This window comes from Typha angustifolia, chromosome 9, assembly GCF_048772165.1.
Source record: "Typha angustifolia cultivar Huaian chromosome 9, ASM4877216v1, whole genome shotgun sequence".
Classification (NCBI taxonomy): Eukaryota; Viridiplantae; Streptophyta; class Magnoliopsida; order Poales; family Typhaceae; genus Typha; species Typha angustifolia.
In genome coordinates, this window is record NC_133247.1 from 4361144 (window position 1) to 4376074 (window position 14931).

The following is a 14931-nucleotide window of genomic DNA, read 5'->3' on the forward strand; positions in this document are numbered from 1 at the left end:
TCCAGAGAATTTCACCAAACGATATATATATATAAATAAAAGAGAAAAAGAAAGAAGAAGAAACAGCTTGTCTCGTTATATTTCGATGGATCAATGTCTCGTCTTCAACATTCCTGGATTCACCCAACAAGATCTTTGATCCAATGAGGAAATGTGTAGATCTGATTCCGAAGAGCATCCAAACTTGCCAGTGATTTATACCCAAGTTGGCTAAGTGATGAATTAAAATTAACAATTAATAGGATGCAGTACAAAAAAAGGTAAGAACAAAAGTTTGACGTGTGGATCTCCGTGTGGGCCAAACTCAACTTGCCTGTTATGTATGGAGTAAGATGAAGCATTGAACAATTCAGATAGTGTCATCTCAATAGGGATCTAAGATGGAGACTGGTGGTATTATAAATCCATCAATGGCTTCTATTGTAATATGGTATGTCATACACACTAAAGTACATAGCTTCTCATTTAAGAATGCTGAGTCTTGAAAAAATAAATAATATTATTGGGTAATTTACTTAGAGTACACTCTTATTTGAGAACAATAGAGATAATTTAGTCATTCAGTAATTTAATTATGGTAGGAAATACTGGTGCTAATAAATCTTAAACTCTAATAAATGGTTAGACGACGTAATTGATTAATAGATTTCTCCAAAAACGTGGTTGATTAATTGATGGCCCATGCTTTCCGTGGAAGAAGGGTGAGAAGGTTGACCCAGTTACTTACTTGTTTGACAAAAATAATTCTCCCAACGCTGTTCATGATTGAAGCAGAAGCTAAGAGACTATGGAATGATGAAATCTTTGCCACTTGGAAGTGAAATGCCAAGAACAGCCTTCCAAGTATAAAACCCTAAGTTGGACTGGGTCATGTACATCCAGGATGATGCAGATCCTTTCTTGGGTCCAGATAATAGTGACGATGGTTACAAATACCAACGAATATTTCTGCTGATGGGTTAGAAACTTACAAGTATTCCTTTTCTTGCAATTAGGCTGTCACGTATATAGCAACATACAAGGACCAAGTTGTGGGATCCACACCTCACACAGTTGCAGAAGGTGGTCCAAATTAAGGAAGAGAGATGGTAAAATTTAGATGTGCAGCAGATCATCTGCAACTAAAAGTTTCTACTGTCCAACCAACAGCTGGGATAGTTTCGTCAGCCAATTGAAGTCCGCCGACTACACTGAATGCAGATTTTTCCTGCAGCCCGGGCTGAAATCTTCTCAGTTTCAAGCACATCAAAACGAATGAATCATGCATTCATCTGAACAAGGTTCTGCACTTCAGATATACATCAATAATTAACATAAGACATCACCGATACACGCCTATTTTCGAAGATGAAGAAGAAATCAGACGGAGCATCCAAAGGATGATTATAAATTGATTATAATAATTTGTACTCGAGAATAACATCATCGTACGAATATACAATAAGTGATTTAACCATTCCAAATGTTCCAATGTTAATGCCAGCCTGAACATGTACTGTCCATTCACATTACAGATAATACTTTGGTGCAACTTGGAGGTAGATTACAAATCTTCTGAAGCTATTCTGCATGTCCATGTAGTGTTCCTATGTTGCTGTCAACCACTGAAAATGTGAATGTATATCCAGTATGCGATCTTCATGCCGATCGGTATTATGAGTACTCAGTACCTGAAATTATGAGAACTAGTCTTTAGATATGCATGACATGTGAAGTACAAACTGAAGAAAATAGATCTGGTTCAAGGTTATTCTATGGCATGGGCATCCAACAAAATAGTCAAGTTAAAATATTATAAAGGCATTCCTGACAAGAAGAATATGAGAGGGCTTTCACTCTTCAGTCCCTATCAGAACACCTTGGATCAGGTTAAGCAAAGTCCTCCTCAAATTTGGGCACTGGATTGAGGTGAACCTTAGCTCATGAAGCACATCCAGAAAAGGAAATAAGGTGCAATAATTGAACAACATGATTGGGAACTTGAGGGACCTTTCTATTGGAAGAGATAATTGTGTTTAGGCTCTTTGTATAAAGAGTGACGGCTCCGTACTCCCTTTCTTCCAGCAATTGCTTTTCCTTCTCCTTAAACTTAAGGTGAACTTTCACAAAAGAAAGAAAGAAAAAAAAAAAAACTCTGTGCAGTGTGCAGTTAACAAATCCATTGTGATCAAACAAAATTAAACTCTTCCATTAACACCTGGCATTACCCCTGAACACCCTGTCAGCTATTTCCCCATCAAATTGGTGAAATCATTCTGTGTCAAAATCACGAGCAACTAAGTCGAGATGATAACAATCATGTGGCGGTTGGACCACATGCTTCGTGCCACTTGATCAGTACCAACGATGACGATTTACAATAGTATATACTGATTGATTGCATTCTCTTCATCATAATTATACGCCATGCCTGCTGTCTCCATCAATACAACGAACAGATGGTATTAAGATATGCAAACTTATATTCGTTATGTACCAACCACATTATCCAACAAAGGGAGAACAGATTCAGCTTTTGTCTTGGACCCAATGAGCAAGCAGAGAGGACATAAATAATTCCCCTTATGAAAGGTGTCATATGTTATCATTCAAAAATAATATGCACAGTCTAATTGGTTCTGCATCAATTTTAACAGCATAGAGACAAATCGGAGGCAACTGAGTGAACAGTAAGTCAGCTGTTCCTAGCTCAAAGTGGGGACAAATCTAAAGACCTGAAGCAATTAATGTTATACATTTTTTACAATGTCCAGAAGCACAGAAATTTATGGTTTTATTCTCCAGGAAGTCCCTCCTTTCTTATTTATCTCATTCAAAGATGACCTCAGTAGAAGTACTATAGAATAATGAAAATTGTGTCAGCATGAGTTGCTAAAACTTCACAGGGTATTAACCGAGAAGCCTCTACTAGTTGGTTGGTTTATATATGTCGATTTGGAACAAGATAAAAATCCAATTCCATGAGTTGAATTGTTCTAGATGGCTCCTGCAGGTTTAGGGCTTAGGGTTCCACATTACTGAAGGGGTTGTTTTTGCTGCTGGAGGACATGGGCACCATCTGGTTCCTTAAAGCAGACTTAGTCTATTGTTGTGCCAAGGTGTTCAAGCTCTTAACGCAGGCTTCTACTAAATTAAGTTCTAATAACTAGAAAGGGCGCTTAACAGTTCAGGATGCATCTTGAGAGCTGGAATGACAGTGTCCTAAGATTTAAGTGGGTTCTTGAAGATTCTTACTATCTACAATATAAATGGTGCACATACACTTATTAGATCTATGATCAAAATGTGTAGGACTTGGACATGTAAATGCTCATGAATCTTGGAGGCATATGAATGGTGCGATTTTGTTAAGTGTAACAGCCAATATATATGCAGTATTATCAGTACAAAGCTATTAAGTAACAACTACAACTTAAAAAAGAAGGGATAATCACATTAAAATACAGGGATCACAACATACATAGTTGGGGGTTATATACTTCATAAGCTATTGAATGGTATCAGGTGATAGCTGATAGAATTGCAGGACGGAAAGTTAGGGAGGAAAAGTAATTATTCCAAGCTGGGATAAGCTGTACGACCCTTATAGAAAACAAATATATCTTAATATTCCTAAAAAATATTTCTTGGATTAGTAAGATGAGATCACTTTATCAGATTATTTAGTGAAAAGAATGTTGCCTATTATTCTTTTTTTTTCACCAATAAAACCATAATATTAACAACAACAACAACAACAACAACAAATAATAATAATAATAATAATAATAATAATTAATATTACCAACAACAATGATAATAAAGAATAGAAATATCAATAATGCTTGTGCCTTGCGGTGATGATGATGATCGGGTCCGTTCTTTCTCTATGTATGTAAGCGATTTATTTTTTTCTTTATTTTGATATGGGGCTCTAATGTCAACATAGATAAGTTAATAAATAAAAATAAAATCAAATAATAATAATAATAATAATAAATGTTTTCATATAATATCATATTAAGGATATTTAGTCATCCTTCAAGGAAACAGATTTGCAAAATTTAAGAATATGATGTGGATATTCTCCTCCAAGATAAACAATTGGTATGTTGGACTCATTACCTGGCTACCCCTCAGTGCCCTCACAATACAACATTGGTTAAAAGAAAAAAAAAAAACAAACAAATAAATAACATATCCTGTCACAAGATTTGCTGATCCTTTGGAGTGTATTATCATCTCTTCTAGATCATTGGAAATTATCTCTTTACTGGACTAGCCTATCTAACCGATGCACCAATACAGTACATGCCTGCCACATAAAGCACAAAAGAGAAAAGAAAGAAAAAACAGTGAATTCTAAACCAAGAGTAATAATCTAATCTACTACTTATCATTACCGTCATTCCAGAAATTGATGGGCTATGAAGTTGGAATAAAATAACTATGCAAAAACATCACCAGTTCAGGCATGGATTCAGCCAATAGTATAACTTTGATAGCTTAGGAGGGTGGGAAAATGGTTGTCTGCAAGCATTGTTTAGATTGAATAAAGATAAACTTGAAAGTGATGTGTGACATAGTAAGAAGGACAAGAAAAACTATACTCCATAACTAAGATTTCCAACATGATATCAACTAAAATTAGCATCATTTTAATATTAAGTCTTACTAGGTTATATACAAAGATAAAAGTACTAACAGGCAGGTCAAGATCATTCTTTAGTAGTGCTCAGAACCAAATAGTTTGTTAAATGATAACTAAAATTCGAATACAATTTGCTAGAAGTGATTAAGATAATGAAAAGAAATGAACAAGTAGAGATTAATATGTGAAATGAGACATAGGTACCGCGACAAAGAATGGGATTTCATGACAAATAAAGGATTTAATGCTTCTATTGTTGTACTAAAGCCACATCAGTGTCTTAAATTATTCCAGAGGATAAAATATAAGAGATGCACACCCGATTGTATCTTTAACAAAGTGTAATCTTTATTATAAGGCAAGTGTTTCATAAACTCCCCACAAGTGGCAACCTTGGATTCATAAGAATTGGGGGTGAGGACTCACGGGCGCAATCTTAAGATACCCCACCAAGAACAGATAATTCTAATCTGCAAAATTGATGAACATGAGAAAATATATCATTATGAACATTAAGGAACAAAAAGGAAACAGGACAGTGAATTAAGAGTGAGTACATGAAACTGGCACCCACATGATATCAACGGAATGGCTGCAAAATGGTTACGCAAGTAAATCCAACCAACTTTGTATATAAACAGTTCTGGTTCATAGATTGAAATGCGTGTGGTGAAATGCGTGTGGTTGACAGATAGGTCTAGTGACAATGACTTGTCATCAGATTGATATGTGAGGAAATAAAAACTCAATAAGTATCCATGTAACCTGTAATCTCAGCTCATAAGAGGGAGTTCTAAAAAACAAAGGTGCTAGAAGATATACTGGTAGGCATGGGGTTAGCATCATGGCAATGAAATAGAGCCTAAAGATATTAATCATCTTAATGAACAGGGGAGCTGCTACACAACCTAGAAACTGAAAGGGTATCAAGGTAAGAGTCCACTTCTATTACCTAAATTCACAGTTAATCAGAATAACTTCGAAAAAAGAAAATTGATGCAATCAAGGTGTTAACCTCCAAGGCTTCAAGATACAGATGATTCCCTTGAGGTGTGCCCACTAATCCACTTAATGATGACCAGCAAGCTGACTAGCTGATGAGATGGCCCAGAGAATATTTTGTACAACTTTCTGACATAGCATAAGATGGTAGGTAGTAAGGTGAAAGATGCAGATTAAAGATTCTCCTTTAAGCCAAATTGTACATGGCATGTGCACTTATTTGATGCTTATGTTTGCTAAACTGAAAAGAAAGTCAATTAAAAGACAATTCAACAGCTTTTCGACAAAGTATTGGGACAGTCGTGGCCTTTTGAGGATCAAATGTTGATTGATCTTAGAGTAGGACCACCAAAAAGCTCTCATTGTCTACTCTCCCTCTCCATGATATTGGAGTTCTAACCTCCTGATAGAAATTAGCACCTCCCTTCTGCTTCTTTCGTCTCCTAACTGTGCATCAGAATCTTTTGTACTTCTTAAGTGTAATGAAAGTTCAAGGCAAGTTCAGACTTCAGATATGCAGTTAAAAAACAATTAGAAGTGTGATATCTGTCCAGTCTATAGAGAAAAGTAACTGAATACAATGGAATGAGGCACTCAGAAAACACTAAACTTTATGGCTTTACCAAGAAATCAAAACAAATACAAAGTAAAAAAACAGAACCAACTATCAGGATAAAAAAAGAAAAAGAAAATCTTTTTGCCAATTGTTTGGAAACTCTTGATCAGGTAGTATTTCCAAAATAATGAGGAATTAGGAAATTCAATTTGAAGAGAGATATGAAGACTCAACTTTCTTGTTGAAGATTGGGGTATCTCAGTAGTTCCAGAAAGGCATTGCATTAAAGATATGCTTTTAGAAATAGGAGAAAAATAAATGGGTTAAGACCATAACTTTCTACTGGAAGTCTGATTCTCTTTTCCTCTATAATTCCCAGAATAATCCAATGTAAGCTGGTTGAAAAAAAAATTCAGTCACTCTCTCTGTTTAAATACATCCTTTTAAAAGGTTATCCAATTCCACCTTATCCTACCCCCTCTCCACCACAATCATCAAGGATCTTGAAAACATTCTCTCTCAAGTCTCAACTCAAACTTTGTTTCTTTAAATGCAACTGCATCTCTTTGTTGGTTGAGATTTAGAAATGCATAAATACAAGCATAACAGTATTAATTGGCCTATGGGACTACATCATGTGGATTCAAATGTGATAAAGCAAATAATCAAAAGATTGAAAGAGTCTTTTTTGGTTTTTTTTGGAAAATCGGAGAAACGCCAGAAGAGTTTACTTGCCCTAACATGTCATATTCTACAACACACTTCCACTGAACAAAAATCTTGCTAAATTTTCTTTGCCCTAGAAAAAATTTCACTCGGCATTTCCAGTAGCCCTTACCGTTGGTCGTATTATCTTTGTTAACTAAGCTACACTGTCTAAAATCTAAATGAATCAAACAATTATTAAGGGTTTCAAAGAAAATTAATCACCTTTACCGGACTGTAGATGCCCCTCAAAACTCGAAATGGGTCTCTCCTGCCATCCTTCTTCTCAACTCAAGCTCGGGATTTTCGAATAAGCCCAACAAAGATTAAAAGCCAAATGGAGGGAACGTGAACAAGAGTTCATGGGACGTTCCATCATGCAGCAGTAGTCGGTAGACACGTCTCAATGTCTATTTTCGGCTTTTACAATTTAATTACATTTGATTTATTTTATAATTTATTTATAACAGACTCTAATATATTATATGATTCTATTATAATAAAATATGCATCAACTATTAAAAAAAATTAAATATATAACATATCTACATAATATCAAACCAGTTAGATAAAGAAGACTGGTTTAGTTGAAGACCTTATCTAACTGGTTTAATATTATTTAGATATGTGTATAATATTCTGCGCTACTGAATTTAACTAATTAAATAAAATCTTAACATACTAAGACTCTATCTAAACCAAATAGCCAAATAAAATAATTAGAGTCGATCCATTGAACTTAATCTCCTTTTGATGTGATTCGATCTAATCCGGTTCGCATCAAATCTCGATAGGGGTAAATTTTTTTTTTTTTTTTTTTTTTGAATCTTGAGAAAGAACTGACAATAGTATATATATTTTTTGTTCTATTGATATCACCATCCTACAATTATTACCTTATGAAATTGGATTGAAGCGAAATAGGTGTTTACAGTCCTGAAGCTTTGTACCATTTTGCAATATAAGAAAGCAATTTTCTTTTCTCCATGCCAGTGTTCATCAGGACTTACACTTGATAACACAGTATTCATTGTTGCCATTCACTTTCCTGAGTTAAAAAAAGAAGAAGAAAAAAAATCCATGAAGGCTATTGTCAATCATAACACTGAAAATACGAGTAAAGTATGTTACTCATTTGGTCGTAAGATAACTTTTTAAATTAGTTTAGCTATACTTATTATTATTATTTTAAATTTGTATAAGAAAGTTTATACCGATTTGAATTATTTTAGTTTTTAGTTATAAACTGATATAATAATATAATAATTATAATTAATATGATATTTTAGAAATAAATATAAAAATTATTTTGGCCAATGACCAAAATATATTTTACATTTGATAGATGAGGAGAGGAGAGAGAAGAGAGACGAAAAAATAATTAAAATAATAGTTAGATTTTACTGATAAATATATGGAAGAAGATACGAGGGAGAAATAAGTATTAGTAAACTATTATTAAATTGTTTGAATACTAAACTAGTATAGGCCTCAATATTAGAATAGATTTATGCTTTATTCCACTAGCAAACAGAGCTTTACCTGGAACAAAACTCTCATATTGCTTGAGAGCAGTAAACAAACATAAATAACATCATCTGTTAAAAAAATAGAGTACCTTAGGCTGTTTAATGTTAACATATACTGACAAGTACTCACATCAAGGCGTAAGAGTTGACAGATTAAAAAATTTCACAACGTAAATGATTTAATGCAGTCAAGCCATACTTCTTGGCCTAAGCTGCATGAGCATAAATAGATCTAACAAATTCCACACAAAATTATGCTGAATCCTTGACGCTTCAATCTGTGTGCCGCATTTTCTTTTGGATCACAAATACCATCTCGTTGTCATCTGAATCTGAGTTGGGCTCAGCATCCACCACAGCTATGGATTCCCAGTGCAGCGCTTTTAAGTACTTCTTGATGAACTTAATGACAGGTCTTCGATCTCTCACGATAACAAAGCCAGTTGGCCTAAGTATACGATCAATCTCGATCAGCAGATCCTCGGCACTACAACCCCGTTTGTCGAGGTCAGAGAAGACTGTCCATGCATGAAGAAGATCATAGGTTCGAGGGTAGGTTGAGAAGGCTTCGCACCTGTGAAAGACATGTCATGCCACTGAGAAAAACTTCGATTGAGGAAAACATTACAATTGTACAGAAGTAACAAAACTCATGTTTTCCAAGAAAAACTCATAATTATCGGTGCTACCAGTTAGAAAGCAGTTGATGTCCATCTAATACACCAAAAGCAGATTATAACAACAATATTTACTCCCAACTATTTGGATTCGCCTATGGATCCTTTTCGTCACTATAGCAAATTTTGGTTGTCAAATTAAGTGCTATCCTATCATTTCTAACTTCCTCTCACATCACTTATGTTCATCTGCTACCTCTTCGCAGGAACCTTCTATTAAAATTTAATAACTCTTCCTTTGATGGTCTCTTTGAGTATGTCTAAATTGTCTGTCAATTTCATTTTTCATACTTTTTCTTTTCAGAAGCTCTACGCTGCTATCAAGCTACTTAAAGCATCCCTTTTTCCTTTGGGGATCAGACAGAATGGTGAAATGATATAACAACATAAGATTTTGAAAGATATAATGTCATTATGAGAAGACTATACTTGCCAGAGCTAAAAGTAAGAGAGGATTTGTGATTACCCAATGCAACAAAACCAAATTAAAGAAGACACAGAAGTCATAGATAAGAAAGTACAAAAGATCAGACTATGTGAACTTAGTTAGGTGTATAAATTCACAGAAATTTAATTTTCATAGGCAGTTCTTTTTTCAAGGGGAAAGTTAGATTCCTGCATGAGAACTGAAACATAATAACCAGGTTATGGACTTTTCAAAATAAATGAATGTGTTTCCATGCGAAGTGCAAGTCAGGAAAAAATTATAATATGATGCATATTCCAAGGTATAAATTGTCCAGAGCCTCAGGCAAACACAAAAGGGCCAGAGAAGGTTCGAACTTAAGGACTTGACAAGGATTAGATAAGAAGTTAGAAAGAGGAACAAATATAGACCAATACCATCTATCAAAGTTTGAAACTCTTTTCAGGAAAACAAAAAGAAACCCAAACACATATAAGTTGAATATTGTACTTAAGAAAAATGTATGTATCTTGCAACATAGATATATTCAATCAGGTTGTTAAATATAAAATATAAAAATTACCGTTCTCTAATAGCTTAAACTTAGAAAATATTTAATGAGTTAGGATAATATTAGAGTAGAGGTTCTGAGTTTGAATACTATCAAACCCATCCGCCATTTAAAATATAAAATATTTAACCATTTAAATCAAGTACATTTTTTCGGTCCATTAAAATATCTCAACTCCGAAATGAAAGACAATGTTAAATATAAAATATAAAAACTACTATTCTGTAACAATTTAAGCTCGTAGAGTAGCTGGGGTACTAATGACAAAACAAAGGATAAGAGCAGCCTACCAGTCATGTATGGTGCCAATTAGTCCTCTATCATAGATTATCTTAAGGGTGTTTGGTCCTTCTTCTGGCACAACATTCATCACCCAGACATCCTTGTCCTTGAGAGCAGCTGCAAATGACCCCATGTTTGCCTTCATGTCCATTATGTTTCTTAGACCATCTGACTTGATCTTCGGATTCAATAGGCTCCAATAACTTTCAACTCTTTGTTGCCACATGTCCTACATCATGATAAATAAATAAGACGTGGTTTTCAGTTTCATCAAGTCCAACCAAAGTAATTCAGTGCTTGTTAAAGCACATATACAAACACAAGGGCTGAAATAGAGATACATGTATATCAAGTTAGTTTAATGTACCGTATCCTTTTCAAACATCTCATTGGAAATATCCAAATCAGTAAGACGGGGAGGAGGGCTTGTTAACCGAGCAGGCCAAGGAGCCAATCCACTTCCCCTGGATCTGTGCATCACTGAGAAAGAGAAACAGTTTGGTTACTGCAGTTCAAATTACTTACATTTCCCAAGAAGTTAATATAAAAGGAATACCATCTTTAACTCTATGGGGCCAACTGATGGACGATTGGACACAAAATAAGCAGTCAGGGTAATGAGATATAACATCTGATAAAGAACTTGAGAAAAAAGAAGAAGCAATAAGTAACTCTAGGGTTCCTCTTAATAGGTTTTGAATTTCAGGTTGGACTGTAGTCTCTTTTTCTCTTCGGAAGCACTGAGGAAAGAATTTCTAATAATAGACCATGAGGTCAGCCACATTATATTACCTCATCAGTGAGATGTTTGTTATTCATCGCTATGTAGTGACAAGATAGATTATTTGGTTTCTGTCTACAGTTGTTCACAAATCTACCAAGAGAGTTTGAAAAGCATGCTGAAAATAATGAAGATAATGTGAACTGACTAGAAGCTTCTTAAAGATTCCATGACCTTGATAACAGGAAGACCGATCATAACATACATGGACCACAGGACGAGGAACTTACCTTCTGGGTAAGTGGTAATGCAGGCTTCCATTGGCACACCCCATACTACATCTGGATCATCATCAGTTCTGCATAGGGGTGGCCGAGTACCGGGCTCCCTGTTCATGTAGCAATCATTTGTTAGAGGTTTGACCCAAATAACTGTTTGGTTTTTTTTAGCTGCAATTTTCCAGCACATCCTTTCAACAAGCGCACTCATTTCCTTCCATATTTTAAGATCCTCTTCATCCTGTGCATATGCTTCTGGAGATGAATAGGCAAAATAACCTCCTGGTCTGAGCAATCTGTCTACCTCAAGAAGGAGGATCCCATCCCTTTGAAGCCAATCAATCCTACAACGAGAACAGTGGGCAAATTCAAAAGATCTGCTGGGGTATGGGAGTCGTTTTGTCCCTAACACACCAAGATAAGCAGGAATTCCTCTTTCAAGAGCAAATTGAATCTGGTTTTGATGCACATCATTGGGTGCCAAAGACATTGCTATGATATCAGATGAAAGAAGATATCCTCCAAAACTTGCAACTCCACAACCAATATCAAGAACTGTCCGGATCCTTCCCTCGTTGTTTAGATTATTATTTGTGAAGTTTAGCATCTGCCAAAAAATATAAGATATGAATAATTTTTGCACTAAAAGAGGACAAAAAGAAGTAGTTGAGGCAATAGAAAGACATACAGAAAACTATAGCAGGGCTTCCACACAAAAAGTGAAACTGAACAAGGTTGACAGAGAAATAAATTGTTGAGAATTCAGCAACTTACATTTGCAATCAATGATATATATTTATCAGCTCCATAGTGAAAGTGAGTTCCTCCTCCAGGAAACTTAATTTTTTCACCTGCATCGATCATCCAGTTCTGATCTGATTTTTCATGTGCTAGGTGAGTATGTGGTATGTTTGGCTTCCAGACTTCATCTCTACTTTTTGGCCATTTTATTGGAACCTGTAAAACTAACTACTTAGGCACCAAGCAATATGAAGATAAGGCAGATCAAGATATATTAAACTAAACAGCTAAACATGACTTTTTAATATGAATTTAAACTAAAAGAATCTATCTGTTTCTGACCTTATAGCCAGGTGGTGGAGGAATCAAGCAATTATAGCGCCTCTCTGGCTGCGGACAATGCCTTTCATAATGCTCCATCAAATTCAAATCCAGTTTCAATCTCGTCTGATATATAAGATTTCTGTCCAAGCAGGGGATCAACTCAGAATGCCGATCGTCACAAACCTGAAGGATACAATGGAAAAGTCAGCAACTATTCGGAATAGTGAGATCTGATGGTGTTCATCAAGAGTTGTAAATATCTACAGAAATACTCACAGGAAAGTGCTTGGGCCTAAAAGTTTTATCTCCTTCTTCAAGGGCAAATATGGATTCCTCTAATTTCCCAACCTCGCCATCGTCCTCACTTCCCCATCCAAACGGCCGCGAGAATTTACTACCAATTTCTAAAGCACCGCTACCATGCTGCCCCTTGGGCCCAAAGAATGATCCATAGTATAGAAAGAGAAAACCAAGAACAATTACCGTACCACACAGTATGACAACCAAATTCTTACTTTGGCTAGCATCAGATCTTCCCCTCATCATGCAGCAGAATTAATCTCCCTGAGCTACCTTTGCTAAATTAGTATTGAAGGATCATGCGGCAGACAACAAATCTCTGCTGGAAGATCATGTCATTTTTAAGGGTCAAACTAAATCCTGACTTCTCGTAATCACCATCGATGGTGTTTGCAGTGAAGCACCCACCATGAAGAAATATCTGCAAATTAGAACCGTAAATAAACATCCATCTGCAGCAACATAAGCCACAAAAGACAAGTAAACAGTCCATAAACTAAGCAATAGAAATAAATAAAAAACAAGATAGAAGGTCCAAAAAGAAAACCATTTCATGATCGATAACCCCAAGATCAGGAGAATTCAACAAATCCTCCAAAAGGGTCATACACTTCTTACTTGACTTCCTTTAGAGAAAAGAATCCTAGTCGAAAAGCTCAAAGAAGCTGCAGACTATATGACGGAACAAATGAACACACAGTACACCAAGAACATAGCTAACAATTCTGTAATGATTGCAATGCTCCGCATGCGCAGATTAGCACAAGCAAGTGGTAGAATCTGTCCATTTAACTGTCGACAGCAATAAAAAGCCTTTTCCCACTGTAAGCAACTTAAAAAACCTAGCTGGAAAGCGACAGCCACAAGGAAACCGAGTCGGCGGTATTCCACCATAAATAAGTAAATTGTTAAAAAATAATTAAATTAAAAAGAACGAAATTTTCTTTTCTCCAACTTTGGATTTTCGTGCCTCAGATCGGAAACAGCATCAAGATCCGAACTATTTTTTAAGCTAAAAAGGCTTCCTTTCTCCGTTCCGATCAGAACCCGCATTACAACATCGAACAAAAAGAAGCCATTGATCGTAGCGCAGAAACAAATTGAAAACCCAGGATTCCACAACAGATAATTCTTGCATAAAATCTTAAGAAAGGAAGGAAAAAGACAGATAGCACTAGCTGTGATTCGCTCAAAAAGACAACTAATAACTCGGGTCGTAAACAACGAATTCGAGGACTTACTGCCCGAACCAGCCCCGGATCTGGGTAGAAAACTCGATTCTCGAGAGTGATGCTCCTCAGTTCAACGCGAGAGACCTCGGTGTGAGATCCGGCGGCGGAAAAGCTAGCATATGAGAGGAAGATAATGGAGGGAATGGCAGGAAAGCAGTGGAGAGTGGAGACTGTAGCGAGCTGGAGCTGAGCGTGTTAGATCTGAGAGCTATTTATATATTGATGTCAAGAAGCAATAAAATCATATGAGTTGCCTCTTTTTTTAAGAGGATTGGATTACTAGTGTCGGCGGAGGAGTTTTTCTTACTGTTTTAAGTCTGTTCCTAACTTTTTTTTTACACTTTCTTTTAGAAATTTAAATACGAGATCATGTTAATATGGAAATCTCTAACTCAGCCGAAGATTTCTAACCATAAGTTTCTTATTAGATAATAAGTGAGTTATATATAAATTTTAAATCATTTAAAAAATTGTGTCTGGTTTGGTTTGATTCGGTGAGGTGTTAAAAAATATCAGTATTTTATTTGAGAAGAGAAAATACTAACAAATTTAGTGTTTTCTTCCGATATTTTATCTATCAGAGTTTTATTTAAAAATTCTAGATAAATTTAGCATTATATATATATGAATTATCGATAAAATTAATATTTTTATTAATAATTATAGTGAAATAGATTTTTTTTTTAATATTGAGTTTGGGGTGTGATTTATTCTGGTAAAAGAATGTTTGAGACATGGCTAGTTCGGTTAAAAACTCAGAATTTTTAGATGATTTCACGCAATACTCGAATGAGTTTAAATCGTTCTAAGGAAACCGAGACCATTATTATTAAAACCAGTGGTTAATTTCGACGCTAAGTTAATTAAATTGGAGGCATACCGCATACGAGGATAGGTTACTTGTGGAGCACCGAGCAACACAGGAGAATAAAAAGAAAAATAAAAGCTAGAATTATTCCATAGACTGACTGGCATGG

The 14931-nt window shown here is 35.4% G+C and overlaps 1 protein-coding gene across 1 annotated transcript; it reads right to left on the reverse strand.

Moving 5' to 3' along the window:
- Positions 1–8390: 8390 nt before the first annotated feature.
- Positions 8391–14256, reverse strand: LOC140767113 (probable methyltransferase PMT3). The gene is made up of 8 exons (XM_073106900.1): positions 13964–14256; positions 12699–13143; positions 12441–12605; positions 12132–12314; positions 11370–11964; positions 10726–10838; positions 10367–10587; positions 8391–8996 (listed from the first exon to the last, which is right to left on the reverse strand). The coding sequence occupies exons 2-8, from the start codon at positions 12966–12968 to the stop codon at positions 8696–8698; spliced, it is 1848 nt and encodes a 615-aa protein (XP_072963001.1). The 5' UTR covers positions 12969–13143; positions 13964–14256; the 3' UTR covers positions 8391–8695.
- Positions 14257–14931: the final 675 nt, after the last annotated feature.

What these genes read in the sequence shown, in the direction of transcription:
- LOC140767113 (XM_073106900.1), bottom strand. Translation starts at nt 12,968, where the DNA reads ATGATGAGGGGAAGATCTGATGCTAGCCAAAGTAAGAATTTGGTTGTC. An exon ending in CTCCACCACCTGGCTATAAG is followed by an intron (nt 12,315 to 12,440) that starts GTCAGAAACAGA and finishes TTAGTTTTACAG; the next exon opens with GTTCCAATAAAATGGCCAAA. An exon ending in ATATATCATTGATTGCAAAT is followed by an intron (nt 11,965 to 12,131) that starts GTAAGTTGCTGA and finishes ATTTTTTGGCAG; the next exon opens with ATGCTAAACTTCACAAATAA.